Source organism: Photinus pyralis, unplaced genomic scaffold, assembly GCF_008802855.1.
Source record: "Photinus pyralis isolate 1611_PpyrPB1 unplaced genomic scaffold, Ppyr1.3 Ppyr1.4_LG2, whole genome shotgun sequence".
NCBI classification, from domain to species: Eukaryota; Metazoa; Arthropoda; class Insecta; order Coleoptera; family Lampyridae; genus Photinus; species Photinus pyralis.
The window spans coordinates 28628752-28644249 of NW_022170403.1; the positions used below are offsets into that span (position 1 = coordinate 28628752).

The window sequence follows — 15498 nt, forward strand, 5'->3', positions numbered from 1 at the left end:
ACATTATCGACGAATTTAAAACGAATAATGGGTAAGGATATTACTACATTTTCCATATTCGAAATTTAAATGTATGGCGGGCTAATGAAAAGTATTCTCATGTAAAGTATTGTCATGCGACCCAATAGCCCATTAGTCCCCCACGGTCTTCCAACGCCTGGCGACTGGGAGTATGCGGGAAGTATGCGTGTGTTAACCGCTTCGTAAGACTGTTTCACCGTGTAAAAGCAGTCTAACACTTTTACTTTTTTTCTAACGCTTCCAGGGAAAGGTTTTTCAACGAAACACAAATAATGAAAAAGCGCGTGAAGTCGCAACAACGTGGGGCCGGTCTGAGATATTTACGAGAGACCGTTTCATAGGGGTGAGTAGCGCTCATGTGTTTTGTGAGTTGCGCTAAACTTTTCGACCACCGGTTCCATAATCTTACATTTGAATGACTTGAATGACACTTAATTAATTTATATCTTGAAATAGTCAATTATTGCGGAAAATAGCACTTTCCTAACAAAAATTTGCTAGAATTTTACAGTTGCAGCGTCCCGGGCCGTGTTTGTTTACTGGTACATAATAAACATTTTTAAGTTGCTGCGAATGGATTTTACCACAGGAAGGTTAAAGCTAGGAGCTGGGTTTCATTCCCAATTTATTAACAATATGGTACTGTAAATAGTATATTAAGAGACAAGTGTATAATCAAGTCTTTACTCGTTGCGCGTGCATTAAAGTCCAATTATACACCTGTTTCTTATAGTATTTTTTATTATACCTGCAATATAATTTAAAAATAAGGGAAATACAATGAAATCATACATGTCTAATTATCCTATAATAGTCACAGAATAAGACCTTGTTCCTAGTTCCATGATTACCATGGAAATGTCACTTGACATTTGCTTATAAAAATCACCGTCTTTGTCAATAAAACGATTTCGGTTGAAAAATATAGGTACTACACCGCCCATTAAATGGTTTGTCGTAAAATCTAAAGAAAAGTTGGTAGATGTAAAATCCCAATATTATATAAAGAATATAAAAAGTTGATTTCGTGGATGAATAGGGAGCTACTTACGAACAAAGTCTTACATGCATCGATAATGCTGGCATATATGAAGGAAATGTCAAAGGTATTTAAATCTTCTATCTTTTGGTGCATCAATTCAAAACTTCAAACAATGCTGCGATTAAAAAGTGGAACAGATTTTGCAGCATACCTTAAATTATGCGCGTTTGTGAAAGCTTTAAACAGAAGAAAGGTACAAGCCAAAGAAATGTTCTGCATTTACAAAAAGCGACTTAAGAAGATTATTTCAGCCTCAGATGACAGTTTTAAATGTATACTTGAAGTAGGTATCATTATTTAGCAACTTTAAACACATGTATTTTAAAGGCCTTTTTTCGCACGCATTTGAGTTGCCAATGACCAATAGAAGCCCTAATGAAAAATGGCAAAGTGCATCACAATTACTTTATCACATTTCATGGATTAAAATTAGTTAGTAGATACAATTTCATGTGGTTTAACCACCCACAAATAATTAATGAAACTACAGTAGAAATGGTACTTACATTAAGGATGATTATGTAATTTCGGTTTGTGATTACAGACTGTCGGCTGGTAGATATTCAGTCCAATTCTGTAACTTAAAATAACCTTAGCAACTTGCTAATAGTGAAGGTAATTGCTAGATAAGCAATATTTGTTAAAAGTGGTATTCTGTAGTGACAAACCTAGCAATGTTGCCTAACATTTTAACAATTCAATTGCTTGACCCTAGCAATAGGTAAAGTGCTGTTGTTAAGTCTTAGCAAGTTCAAATATGGCAGGTGGATGGTTTAAATACGAATTTTTAAACGCTGTTGAAGATTCAATTCTTCCCAAAATTCATGTAGTTTTTAATATCGTTTGTTTGGAGCAGTTCTTTCATGAACTAACATGGCATTTTTAGCGCATTTTCCAAAGAAGTTGGGTGCGCTATTGCAGCCACTTTCTCTGTCCGTCTGTCCGAGGCCTTAACTACTCGTACAGTTCAAGATATTTAGTTCGTTCTTTTTGCATTGGGTAGCGTATAACTCTGGCATCTGAGGCAAGCAAAATCTTGACGATTAAACGGCGCAATGTCAACTTCCCTTTTTATAGAGAAATTTTTTTGAAATTTTAAACATAGCTGTCTCTAATAAAGATAAGCATATCGCATATTGTAAACATCAGACGTGCGCATGCGCAAACTGCGCAACTGCCAAATTTCTTATTTCTTATTTATAGAGAAATTTTAATAACAGATCCTTCTAGAAAAGATAATCGCATTGGGCATTGGAAAATGCGCTAGTTAATCGCCTTAGGGCGAAAACTTTTTTACTTGTTTTCTAAATTGTCCACAATTATGGAATGTTGCTCCTATGTTGTTCTGGCGCCACGCTGTTTGGTATCTGTATTTTCCATGGCGAGCAAATACAAATTACAAGTCGCACGTCACTTTTAAAGCACAACGCGCCTAATCGGTTAAACTTAAATCAAAAATAACCTAACCTTACAATTAAAAAGTTTAGACAGTTGTGAATTTAGGTGGTAAGAGTTCAGTAGGCCTAATGCGTCTAATTTTAGGCCCAGTGACAACACTCTGTCACTAAGTTCTGACTAGTTCGTAGGAATTTGACGAAGTGTAGGAATATTAGCAATATTGCTCAAGTTGGTAGTTAGAGAATGACAAATTTGTTATTATTGCTCATAATATTGCTAGAATTTTGTGTGAGCAATCTTGCTATAGTTAGCAATATTGCAAATTTGTTAGTTACAGAATTGGACTGATTATCATGCAATATATTTGTTTATATTTAATGCATGGATAAACAGTATCTATACATTCTACATATTTTTAGAAACTTGATAAGGTAGTCCAGGCGTCAGTGATATTTTTGCTGAAAAAATCCCTAGGGAAAATTTATTCGTCAATCGCTTCGTTTTTTCGTCATGAACAACACTATAAACACTTCTTCCAAAAATTCGCCCCGGAAATATATTTTTTTCAGCTTGACCAAAAAAAATGGGACCATTTCGTGTGCAAAATAACTCAATAACTATCTTTTTACGTAAAAAATACTAGTATATAAAAATAAAGAGAAGAACATTTTCAACATTTTATGTATTTACCTTTTTTTTTGTAGATCCTATAAATCCGCGACCAGCTGATAATAAAGGTGGCATAACCTCCGATGCGCGCTCTAGCATGCACTCCCCTTGTGGATTCTTTTTTAATCTCAGGTTAAACTGTATGTTGTAAAGGATTGGGTATTTTACTAAATTAGGAATTTTGGAAATATACAGCAGTTTCACGTGCCGGGAAAGGAGGGTAGTTTATCAGAACTTTCGCACCCCGGGCGGTAACTTGGTACAATCCTCTGGAAGCACAACATACCAAGAGAATTTATTTTGCTGGCAAAATTTAATTATGAAATTAGGTGTGTTTGTTAGTGGATTAGTAAGTGCATAGTTCACGCAATCACGTTAGGTCTGTCTAGTTTTTAATGCAAGTTAACTTTGACCCACTTTCGCCAAAATATGTTTTAGCAAAGGTACCAGAATACTTTCTCTGTCTTGGAGGTGTCATTAGGGGCATTATCTTAGGCGGGAACTTTAAAGGGACACTTTTTTTTAACCGATTCATGGGAAAATACTCTCAATCTCGCTTAGAACATGACTGACGATTTTATTCGTTAATAAGTAATCGAGATGGGATTGAGGAGAACTTTAGAAAAACTCTAAAACGATAAGAACCCTTGACAAACTTGCCAATACATTTCAGAAGTTTGAATTATAGATTCCGGATCAAGATCAAGACATACATGATTGCCTTTACGGGATTTCTAAAGACTTCTAACATAAAATTACAATGTACGAAAGTTAGGTTTCCTCATACACAGACGGAATTGACCAATTGAAGTAACCAAAGTAGAAGCTCAATACACAGAAGTATAAAATCTAAAGAAGTACTAATTGGAGTTGTTGAAATGTTTCCTCCTCATTTATTAGGACGCTACTGGATCATGTATTTCAAATTTCATCTACGAGGTATTGATAAAATTCAACCCAAGTTCCCTATGACTGGTATATATATATATAGGGATTTTTTTTAAATATTGATTTATGAAAAAAATTTATTCTTCGATATTTTTTGCTTGCTTTGACAGTACCAATATCGTTTAACTCTAAACTCTTTGAAGTTTATGCGGAAATCTTCTCTATACTTAAATATATACCATTTTGAGGTACGTTAAAGAATTCGAGGATCGTAAACCATGGAAAATTTTGTTTTAGCGTTTACGCTGAATTTGTAGTTCAGAAGCAGTTTCGCTAAACAGGTTTGCGTTTCCACCGTAGCGAAATTTGACCCTTCAAATTAAAAAAAGTTGTGGAATAAGTTAGATTTGAAGATAATTACCAATGCATCTTCTAGGTCCAAATCCAAACGGTGTATATGCCGCGGGAGGCCTTTTAGTAACTTCGTCCTCTGAAAACCTCTCTGGATTAAATACCTCCGGATTTGGGTAATAGAGTGGATCGTTGTTAATTGCTCTATTCACTATGAAAACAACGGTCCCTTTTTCTATTACAATCTCAGTACCGGGTATGGTGTAGTCTTTGGTGCACTCTCTGTTATGAGATGGGACGGGTGAGTGCTTTCTTAGAGATTCTGCGAGAATGAATTATTTGATGATATTATTAATTAATCTCTTACCAAGCACACATTTCTTCAAGTAGGACATACCCATAACCGAATCATAGGTGAATCCCTGTTGTTCTACAATTTTTTTAATCTCACCTCTTGCTTTTTCTTGTATTCCTGGGTTAACAGCGAGTTCATATAAGCAATATGCCATTGTAAGAGATGTGGTTTCGTACCCCCCCACGAAAAATATAAGCGACTGTGCGACGATTCCAGTTTCGGTCAAAGCAGCGCCTTGAAAGTTGTTCGAATTACCAAATTCCTGATTATCTTTAATTTGTAGCAACAATTGAAGAAAATCATTTCGAACGACGTTATTGGCCTTTCGGTACCTTAAGGTTTCTGTAATGGTATTGAGGAAAAAGTCGGCAACTGGTTTTTGTACTGATCTGAACTTTATCTTCGTCAATAAACTGGGCCAAGTTACGGAGATTAATCTAATAAACAAATCAAGAAACGATGAGCAGTTGAAAAATAGCCTTATGTAATGCGCTATCTTTGTGTTCGGGTCCTTTAGACTCGCACATTCTAGACCAAGGGCCCAACAGCCAAACATATCGATAGTGGCACGATCAAGCAATTCATGTATGTCAACCTCATCCGTTTCTCCACTGTGAAGTACGTCTAGGAGCTGATCAGTGTACTTACAGACGGTTGGAAACATCATTTTCATTTTAATTTTTGTAAAAGCGGGTGATAGTTGTAATCGTGCAACTTTCCACTGTTTACCTTTCATGGAAACTAAATGTTCGCTTAGAGGATCTGATGAATCACCATGAAAAAGTCGATCTGTGAAGTGTTCAAAATCAGTTTTCATTATGGATTGGACTAATTCTACATCTCCAATAACCAAATGAGGTCTTGATAAGAAATAGAATCCGCAGAACCGTTTTGCATTAGCGTGAGATGAGTAGCAAGCCTCTGAAAGTACCTCACTAAGTCCCTTTCTTTGTAGTAGCACGTCTTTGGCGTTTCCAAATGGAAAAATCGGCTTAAATGGTACGAATACACCTCTTTTGTCCCAATACGTAAATGAAATTTTAAAATATAAGTAGAGGGCTAATAATAAAAGGGAAGCACACGTTAACGTTCCTATAATAAGCAGCGCAAGAACACTGACCATTTTGTCTTGAGCTAAAAGAAAATTACCTGGTTAGTAATTATAATTGAGGTATTTTATTAAATTTCACAGTTCATTTAATTAAATGCACCAATTTCATTGGTGTGGACGAAGCTTGTGATTATAATAACAAACACACCGGTATCATCACGATTGGCACCATATCAATGGTAGATTTCTTTAAAATTTGATCTTGTAAAAATGGCTCTAATCGTTAGAGTGTGAGGTGTGAGCAATAGAAGCGATAATAAAAAATACCAACGGCACAACCTGCACTCCATTATGTGTCGTTTTGTACGTTTCCTTTACAAATTGGACACAAAACTTAAATCCTAGGAAAATAACTCGTAACTCGTATACAATTGTATATACATATAAGGTAATAGATAAATACATGTAGTTCATCTAGTTGGAAAAGAATATCGTATTTGGATTATAATAGTATTTCAAAATTTGCCTAATAGGCCAATCGGTATATGCTCTAATGGTGGGAGCAATTCCGGACAAGCTGGAATAAATTTTATTTCGCTCGGCTAAGGCCAAGGAGGTACACGTTAATTTTGCACTCTTAAACAGACCCAAAAGGTATATTTTTTCAATCATTAGTTAATATCTCGATTAGTATTAATTTCACAGCAAAATGCATGGTTATCATTATCATTTCTCTATCGGTTTTGAAGATATAGGCGTTGAAAGATCAAAAGCGGTGCAGTGTTACAGTGTATAAGCATTTTATAGTTTCTTATCTTCCACTTGTATAGGATCCCTTGGAAGAAAATAAGTTGCTTTTGCAGTTCTATTTCCGTAATGGAAGGAAAGACGGAAAGGGAGTTTTGATGTATTCGTCTGTGCGTGGAGGAATTTCTGGAGGTTTTACTGACCATGTCGGTGATTACGAGAACTTACGCCGACACAATAATTAAATTAATAGACCTGATCGGATCAATCCCCTTCACAACCTTCCAACAAACGTCAAAATGAGGTAAACTTCACTGGTCCTGCACTATCAAAATGGCTTAAACCTGAATTATTTTTAAAAGAAAGATGATATTCCGCCTATGAAATGGAAACTAGCAAGAATTGTTTCCGATATGCCTGGAAAGAATTGCATAATTATTTAGGTAAATCAAGAAGCTGAGAGGTAGGTACGCACCGATCAAGAAATTTAAGTAGATACCTGTCCGCCCATCTGTGAAACTTCAAACTATGGAACCAATTTTAGAATAAAAATTAGACACCTTGTATAATTATCGTGTATAGAGATTTTCGAAGGGGTTTAAAAAACCAATTAAGTTAATTAGGTATACCCATATACATAAAATACGCGTTACATTATGCAGTTCGTGTTGTTATAGAATAAAATTTGTTGAAAATGTTACGAAATTTACTGTAACGTTAGAAAATTTCCATTTATCTTGGAACACAAAAGGTACGAATTTTATCAGAAGTATTTGCTCTATGATTTTATTCAATGCTTTAGTAAAATGAGGCTAAATTGTTACCGCATGCAGGGATAATACTACTCGCATGACACGTGTTCGCCATCTCCACCAGAAAATTAAAAGATCAAGCATAATTTAAAAATTATTAGAGATCTCTTACCTAAAATGTGCGACAACAGCAAACTGTAACCGTGAGTTGTAATAAGCTGCTGCGGTAGCTGATGAGATAAACCCGATAAATTCTAAAGCTTTAAATGCGAGCTTGTAGATGGCGCTACATGTATAGCCACTGTGCAGTAAATTGCTGGCGTCGCGGAGCTTTTCGCGGCATTTTAATTTCATAGAAATAAAGATTTAAGAAGATCGACAATTTTAAATGCATATATTTTAATAGAAATTCAGTTTACTTCATTTTTACTGAACTTCTGATGAGGCTTAAAAAAGAAAAGCTCTAAATCACTTATAATGGGAGATTGAAATCTAATTTTGTAGTAAAATGCTTGATTCCATTTTTCAGTTTTACGAAAATGGTGTTAAACTTGTTTCGTTTACTCGGGGATGTTTCCAAGTGGGAATCTTCACTTTACGGCTATATCGACAACTTTAATGTGTGTAGATAAGCGCAACAGTAGCAGCATCATTACGAAAATGTCGGATACCTACAGGGCGCAGTCAGGCATAACTCAAACAAGTGGTTGACGCTAAACTTTAAGAACTTTGAAGGGATTGCAGCGCATTTGTATCCCTAGAAGTGCAGAATATAAGCCAAACTTCAAAATAAATTCTATCGGCTACTCAGCCACTGGATAGTTATGCAGACATGTCAAGCAAATTACGCTTTTTCAAAGTGACGATTAGTCTGAAGCCTATCAAGACATGATTATTAACCCTTTTTCACTTGTAAAATAGACTTTTACGGCAGCTTTTGAAAATATGACATAATAAGGTCACTATTAACTAGTGGTCACTAATGAAAACGGTCACGCTGTCCCTTTTATAGATCACAATCCGAAATTTCGCTCAATAAGCGTTTAGACAGGGTCTCTAAAATGAATAATTGCAACTTCCTTCATTTCGAGATAAATTGCATACTAAAAATTACCATATTTTGAACAATTCAAATTAAAATTACTCCATTCGCCTAGTCGATTGCAATTGTGTAATATAAGGCATGCCAAACAATTAAACCGTAACTATACACCACCTAGTAGGAATGTATATACTTACAATAATATACAATAATATACTCCTCTATTGAGCGAAACGCTTTTAGAATTAGTAAATTTTTAGTTTTATAATTAAAATTACGTTCGGATATACTGTTGTGGTAATTTATTGAATATTATATAGCTCCAATGCAGTACGGATTTGATTTAAAGTGTGTAACGGAAACGCTCCAGACATGACGTCGCCTTTGGCGCTCTGGAATTTTCTAGGCGCGCGATAGTGGGAATGTTTGCACGTATCTGGTAATTACGCGAATGTTCTGGACTTACATTGCTTGCGTGTATAAATGGTTGCGGACCGAACATCGCGGAAGTCTACTACCGAACGAGATCGAGTACGGATGAAACATAGAGCGCGGAAATATAAATTGCGAAGTGTGTGATATAAATAGTCGATACAAATTGTACAGTTTTTATAGTGTTTTAGTTTTGTTTAATAAATATTGATATAAATCGAACCCGAATTTATAAATCACGTTACAAGAGTTTTCTTTTCTGTGAGAATTTAATAAGAAATTGCTTCCAAATCTCGTAGAATACGAATGGTTGAAACTTTGAAAATCTTCAATATTCACATTAATATATTTTAAACGTTCGTAGATATATATTGAGGGAAATGTCAATAGATTTTCTTTAATAGATGTGATTCTACACGATTGTCTAAATTTGAGTCCCTTATTGCTCTTTTCTGTATAAGAAATACTGTTCTTGCAGCAGATGAACCACCCCAGCAGGCAAAGGCGTATTTTATTTTGGATTCGAAATTGGCGTGGTAAAAAGCTTTCACTACAGTTGTACTAGAAATCTGCTTTAGGCGATTCGCCTATACAATTACTTTATTCATCTTGCACTCAAAAGTTGTTTAACATTTCATTTCCCATAATAAGGCAGCATTCAGTTGTTTTTATTTCAGAAAACAAATGAGTAACGAAAAACAATTGAATTTCTTAAATAGGAATGCATCCTTTAATTAGTCTCATTTGATAGAGATTTTTTTCATTTTTCGATGATGTAACATGTTGGCACCTTTATACAAAAAAAAATGTCCCAAAAAATTTATTATAATTACATCACTAATATTAATCTAGATATCCTCCATCAAAATAAAACTAATGAACGTGAAGACAATACGAAATTAACAATAGCAATTTCCCCCAGAATACTCTACTGAAGACTGAAGACATGCACTTCAAGCTTTCCGTGATAGGTTATTTCACTGAACACTTATTGCGATACAAACTATCTTATTGCTAATTTCATTTTGTCTTCAAGGTTTAATAAGTATCGTAGACGTTAATTTGTTTTATTGTGATGTAGGATATCTAGATTAATGTTATTGATGTACTTAATTATAATAAATTTTCTTGTATTAGGGTACTAACATATTGTTACACTCGATGTTACATCATCGAAAAGAGAAAAAAAATCTCTATCAAATGAGCCTAATGAAAAGGTGCACTGCCATTTAAACACATTCAATTGGTTTTCGTTACTAATTTTTTTCTGAAAAAAAACTGAATAGTAGCTGCTAGCTGTTTACTTTGTTACTGAAACGCATAACGGAGTAGTTATTTTTTATATAATTGTTAAACTTTTTTCGTTAAAAATTTACTATGATTTTTGAGGCACTTTAGAAGTTCACCTTTTTGTGCTTTACAGGTGAGGTTTTTTTGAGTTCTAAGTTAGGCCGAAGGTACTTTTTTGTTAAATATTGTTATAATTAGCGACTTATTTTAATGCAGAAGTTAACTGCACAGAATTGCTTAGTTGCCAATTTATTTAAAGTTTTGCGGGATCCCGCAAATACCGGGATCCCGTGGGATTAACATCTAGCAATCCCGCAAATACCGGGATTGAGATTTTGCTGCGGGATTGCATTCCTAGTCACATTCTATAAGAAACTTTTTTTTCCGGATCGATCTGAGACAAATTTTTTTTCGGGGCTCAAAAAAAGGCCTTCCTTTTTTACCAAAAATCGACTGCACCAAAATTTCACGGGAAAACACTTTTTCTTATTATTTTCGGTGCGTAGAATCCAAAACAATTCGTACTTTTTCGATCAGACTTCTCATTCAAAAGTTATAGACTAGAAACCAATTTCGAAAAAAAATTCAAAAGGCTGTAACTTTTGAACTAGTAGCCCAATCTTGGAACTGTTTGAAATTGTGGACTCTACAGGCCACATTCTATAAGAACATTTTTTTTCCGGATCGATCAGAGACAATTTTTTTTCGGGGCTCAAAAAAAGGCAGTGTATAACCTTCCTTTTTTTACCAAAAATCGACTGCACCAACATTTCTCGGGAATACACTTTTTCTTATTAATTTTGGTACGTAGAATCCAAAACAATTCGTACTTTTTCGATCAGACTTCTCATTCAAAAGTTATAGACTAGAAACCAATTTCGAAAAAAAATTCAAAAGGCTGTAACTTTTGAACTAATAGCCCAATTTTGGAACTGTTTGAAATTATGGATTCTACAGGCCACATTCTATAATAAAAATTTTTTTCCGGATCGATCAGAGACAATTTTTTTTTTCGGGGCTCAAAAAAAGGCAGTGTATAACCTTCCTTTTTTACCAAAAATCGACTGCACCAAAATTTCTCGGGAAAACACTTTTTCTTATTAATTTTGGTGAGTAGAATCCAAGACAATTCGTACTTTTTCGATTAGACCTCTCAATCAAAAGTTATAGACTAGAAACCAATTTCGAAAAAAAATTCAAACGGCTGTAACTTTTAAACTAGTAGCCCAATCTTGGAACTGTTTGAAATTATGGATTCTACAGGTCACATTAGCTGCCATGATCTTCATTTGCCCGTTACTCATCATTTACAGTTGTGTTACGCGGTAACACCCACGAGAGGGTTTTGAATCATTTTTTATTGGCTGAAACAATGTAAACAATTCTTTCATGAAATTTGAACGTTAACGTCAATATCGAGATTTACGTCATGGCGGAGGATGGACATTCCCCAGAAACATTACAATTATTTCATTTAAAGGATTTTACCACTACTAATATAACATAGCACTATAAGGTGACTTTACGATCTATCCGGTACCACTTTGGTTTTTCGAATGCAATAATAGATACGTAGGTCTATAATTAACCGTTTTTTAGCATTCGTTTTATAAACGCATATAAATCATATAGCAATGGGAAATAATAAACGCATAATATTCCTACAAGAATACAGTAACATCCGTCGGTCATTTATGCGTATTATATACGGAGGGTTTTGGTCTACTATAAACGCTTTTTATACGGAACTGTGTTGCTAGGGACGGAAAACGGTACATTGAACAAGTTGAAGTTCAAAAGTTGCATAGATTTCTGGATAAACCGGAAGTGATACAGGAAATTTTAATATTTCGTAATGTCGCATATAAAATTAGATTTTATTTTTTTAAATCTCCCAAAATAAAATTGATATTGAAGGGACCTTTTGATCTCGAAGACACTGTATATTCTACGTCTCAAACCGATCGTTTTTAAAACCTTGGCATTGTTTTGTACAAAGCATTAGTATTCAACAAAGACAACATGAATAGATGCCTTTTAATATTAATCTTTTGTTATATTCCCGAATGCTTGATAATTGACTATGCTGATTATGTTTTTATTTAAATAATAGAAAAATTCAGAAAAAAAATTTCCCCTCCGTGAACATCCTCTTCTAACAATGTATTCACATGTTACGACTATTCGCATACCTAATCAAAAATCTACTGGTTTTGTTTTACCTGACCGAAATCCCAAAAAATTACTTAATTAATTAATTTTAATTATTACCCCTCTCTTGTTTTGGGCCCTCAACAGACATGCACCCAATTACAGAGTGACCCGCATAATGCTATTTAGAGGTGCCTCTGCAGAAGGTAATTAAGATAAACAGAGAGCAAAAAGAATATTCATTGACTCGAAATCTAAGCTTCCTTTTTGTGAATTTTTGTGTTTATCTGTATAGGTATAAGAGAAGAAATAAACAGGGAGCTAAGCAGCAATCTACTAAACCTAATAGGAAATTCATACTTTCAGCAACCTGTTGGAAAAGTTCCAATCACGGAGGGCCGGAGACGTGAATATATTACGCTGACAATGTAATCAAACTGTTGTTAAAAATCTATAAAGATGGGAACAAGTCGAATTTAATTAAGCATTAAACTAGGAAATGGAATCGTAGAAAGTGAGCGCTAAATTTCCTTAACAATGGGATTCGTGACCCTTTCAACTGTAAAAGTACATTTATATTCAAGCCGAGAACAAGTCTACATCGCCGGCGATCCAAAATTACCCCAAATGTCTTATACACTAACAGAATTCCAAATAAAAATTGTATTGTAATCTGTTAAGCTCAACTTAGACACTTTTGCTATCATCCAAATTAATACAATTTGTACAACTGAAACAACGAAAACACGTCAAAATTTAGCCCATTTATAAAACTTGAGGATTATCTCCTCCGGGCGACACAAACATGCTGGCTTAAAAAGTAGATTAATCAAAAAATTCTTTGGAATATAAACGTCGCCTTCCGAAAGTATTACAATATAGTCAGTCTAAATTTTAACTTACACAGCGAAAGCGAAATTACCGGCATTAAAAGTTTTTCTTTTTCCATGCCTGGACGTAAAACTCGCATAAAATTCTTGGGTTAAGCTCGCATTAATTGACAAATACTTTTATAGCATAGTTAGCCGCTCGTTAACCTCTACCGTCTGAAACGGATATAAATCATTTCGAAAACACGTACGAAAGAGACAAACACATGATCTAAATGAATCTTGTCGAATTCATAAAGTTTGGAGATGTAAAAAGCAGATGTCTCCGGACACAGGATTGAATTGTTCAAATTTTTCCTTATGGACTGAGGGTTAACGTAAAAACCAAAAATGAATTCGCTTCCAATCTTGAAAGTGGCAGACGGCGTTGGTATTGGATGAACATTTGTAAAAATCGAAGCTTAATTTTTGTAACTCAATTTGTGTAAAACTTCTTCGTCTTTGATGATTTTGTGGAATGTTCACTTTCATTAGTCAATGCTTTGTAGCGTAGGGGATAATATTATTATGCAATGAAGTCCTCTTAGTATTGAAGTATAAATTGTCATGCATTTTAAATCTACATTACGTACGTTTCTTTCACTAACTTTCTGCTGATTTTAATGGGCACGATTTACTGGAGAATCTACCAAAATGCGATAACCACTGTAACATTAAGCTCCTGCTTCTTTCTCTTTTTATAGTTAGCATTATATCTCCTACCTGAAGATGTTAAAAAATAGTGAGATAAAATCAAGGTAAGCGTAATATTTCAAAAAGCTAAGGATTTGAACCGAATGTAAAAGACTTCAGGCTTAGCTACAAAATAGATTATTAACATACAATACAATATACCGGGGGTGACTCTGATTATTGGTTTCCCTAATTATTTTAAAGATAAAAATCAATTTAAGTTTTTTGTAGAGAACAAAATTACGAATCCACACATACTATAGCTTTTAATTTTTTGAACTTTGAAACTTTGAAACCGAATCAGAAAACAAATTTTCTTTCGGACTACATACAGCTTGCTCTGGTAACCCAGAAACAAATGCCTTCAAACAAATCCCCGGAATAACCCCTACCTATTCTTAACTTCTTTTTCAAAATGGCACCTAGTAATTAATAAAACATTTTTGACACTAAACATCACGTCAAGAGGGATGAGGGATAATTTTGAATTTGGTTTACAGTATGTAGATGCATAATAATTCTTTTTTCGGTAACCAAATAAGTACACTCTGCTTGATTTCAAATACCTATAAAAGTGTATGCGATTGGCAAGTTTTATCCAAAACCCTCGTACACGAAATTGTACTCATTCATGTGTTTATTTCCAAATGGAAAATGAAGTGATAGCTACACGTTAAGTCTATATCGACGCTTCTTTGGCGTGTTTATTATTACCATTTGTCACGTTCTTTGTAAGGATGACTGTCAGCGCCAGCACAAAAGAAAAGCTGCTTTTGTTTGAAGTGCCGAAACTTTTTAAGATGCGGAAAGACAGAATGCGTGTGTGAACATCGAATCAATGCGGTATTTCGAATTCTCTCAAGCATTAGAAAAAAATAAAAACTTTGTTCAAACTCAAACTTATAAAGGAGGGCAAGAAAAACAATTTCACTTTAAGTTATTCCTTCCCAGTGATTAAATTCAAAATTTATTGGCAAAACATTCGTCGAGTTCAAAAATAAGCTCCCCGAGCGTGTATAACGTTATGCAAACCATTGTTCGCAAAAACGGTAATTAGAAGATAATCAAAGTGGGTACGCCGTATGTTCGAATAAGGAATATTCATGTACGAAGTCCTGGTGTTTCAATGAAGAGTTCATTTAAAATTCCCTTTATTAGAAAAGCGCTTTGTTCATTCGGCATTTTCTTGTACAAAACAAAGACGACCATTTACGGCACCTATTTCACTGAAGCGTTTATACCTAATTTGAAATTGTAAATCCGGTTAATTGAATTCTTTTGCTTCAAGCGTAAGGTTCTTGTATCAGTGTTGACTATTTTATACTATATTAAAAAAAATTAGCAATCCACACGGTGTTTATCTTATTAAGTGGTCAGAGAAAAAGAAAATGGCCAACTAGAAAAAGTTGTTAAATGACATTTCCAGATGTATAAAAGTACTTTTATCTAGTCAATTAATCTTCACGGTTATTGCAAAGTGCAATTTTTGGTCCTGTAAGTATGTCGAAATCGTTAAAGAAATTAAACAGATATATTGGGTATCCTAACCTTAATCAGACTGGTTAAAAAATAACACACCTTCTAAAGTTCACGATTGTGGAACGAAAATTTAAGGATCAAGTCACACGATTTGGGGTTCAAACCTGGTAGACATGTACCTGCTTCAAGCATTACATTTATAAATTATAGGGTCCAGCTCTAAGATTAGAGTTTTAGGTTTCGCTTACTCAAGCGTCAATAGTCATTT

At 34.4% G+C, this 15498-nt stretch overlaps 1 protein-coding gene across 4 annotated transcripts in view; it reads right to left on the reverse strand.

The window, feature by feature from the left end:
- The window catches only part of LOC116165127 (probable cytochrome P450 6a13), a 77656-nt gene that overhangs the window by 7701 nt on the left and 54457 nt on the right, over positions 1–15498 (reverse strand). Inside the window, exons 2-4 of one of the 4 annotated variants that reach the window (XM_031479424.1) lie at positions 4737–5858; positions 4440–4691; positions 4142–4390 (exon numbers count right to left, since the gene is read on the reverse strand). The exons of 2 other annotated variants lie outside the window; for them this stretch is intronic. In XM_031479424.1, the coding sequence (XP_031335284.1) occupies positions 4272–4390; positions 4440–4691; positions 4737–5858 (1493 nt within the window). In that variant the 3' untranslated portion in view covers positions 4142–4271. Of the gene's footprint in view, positions 1–4141; positions 4391–4439; positions 4692–4736; positions 5859–15498 lie in introns of those variants that run through there. One more of the 4 variants, XM_031479422.1, reaches the window with a different exon arrangement.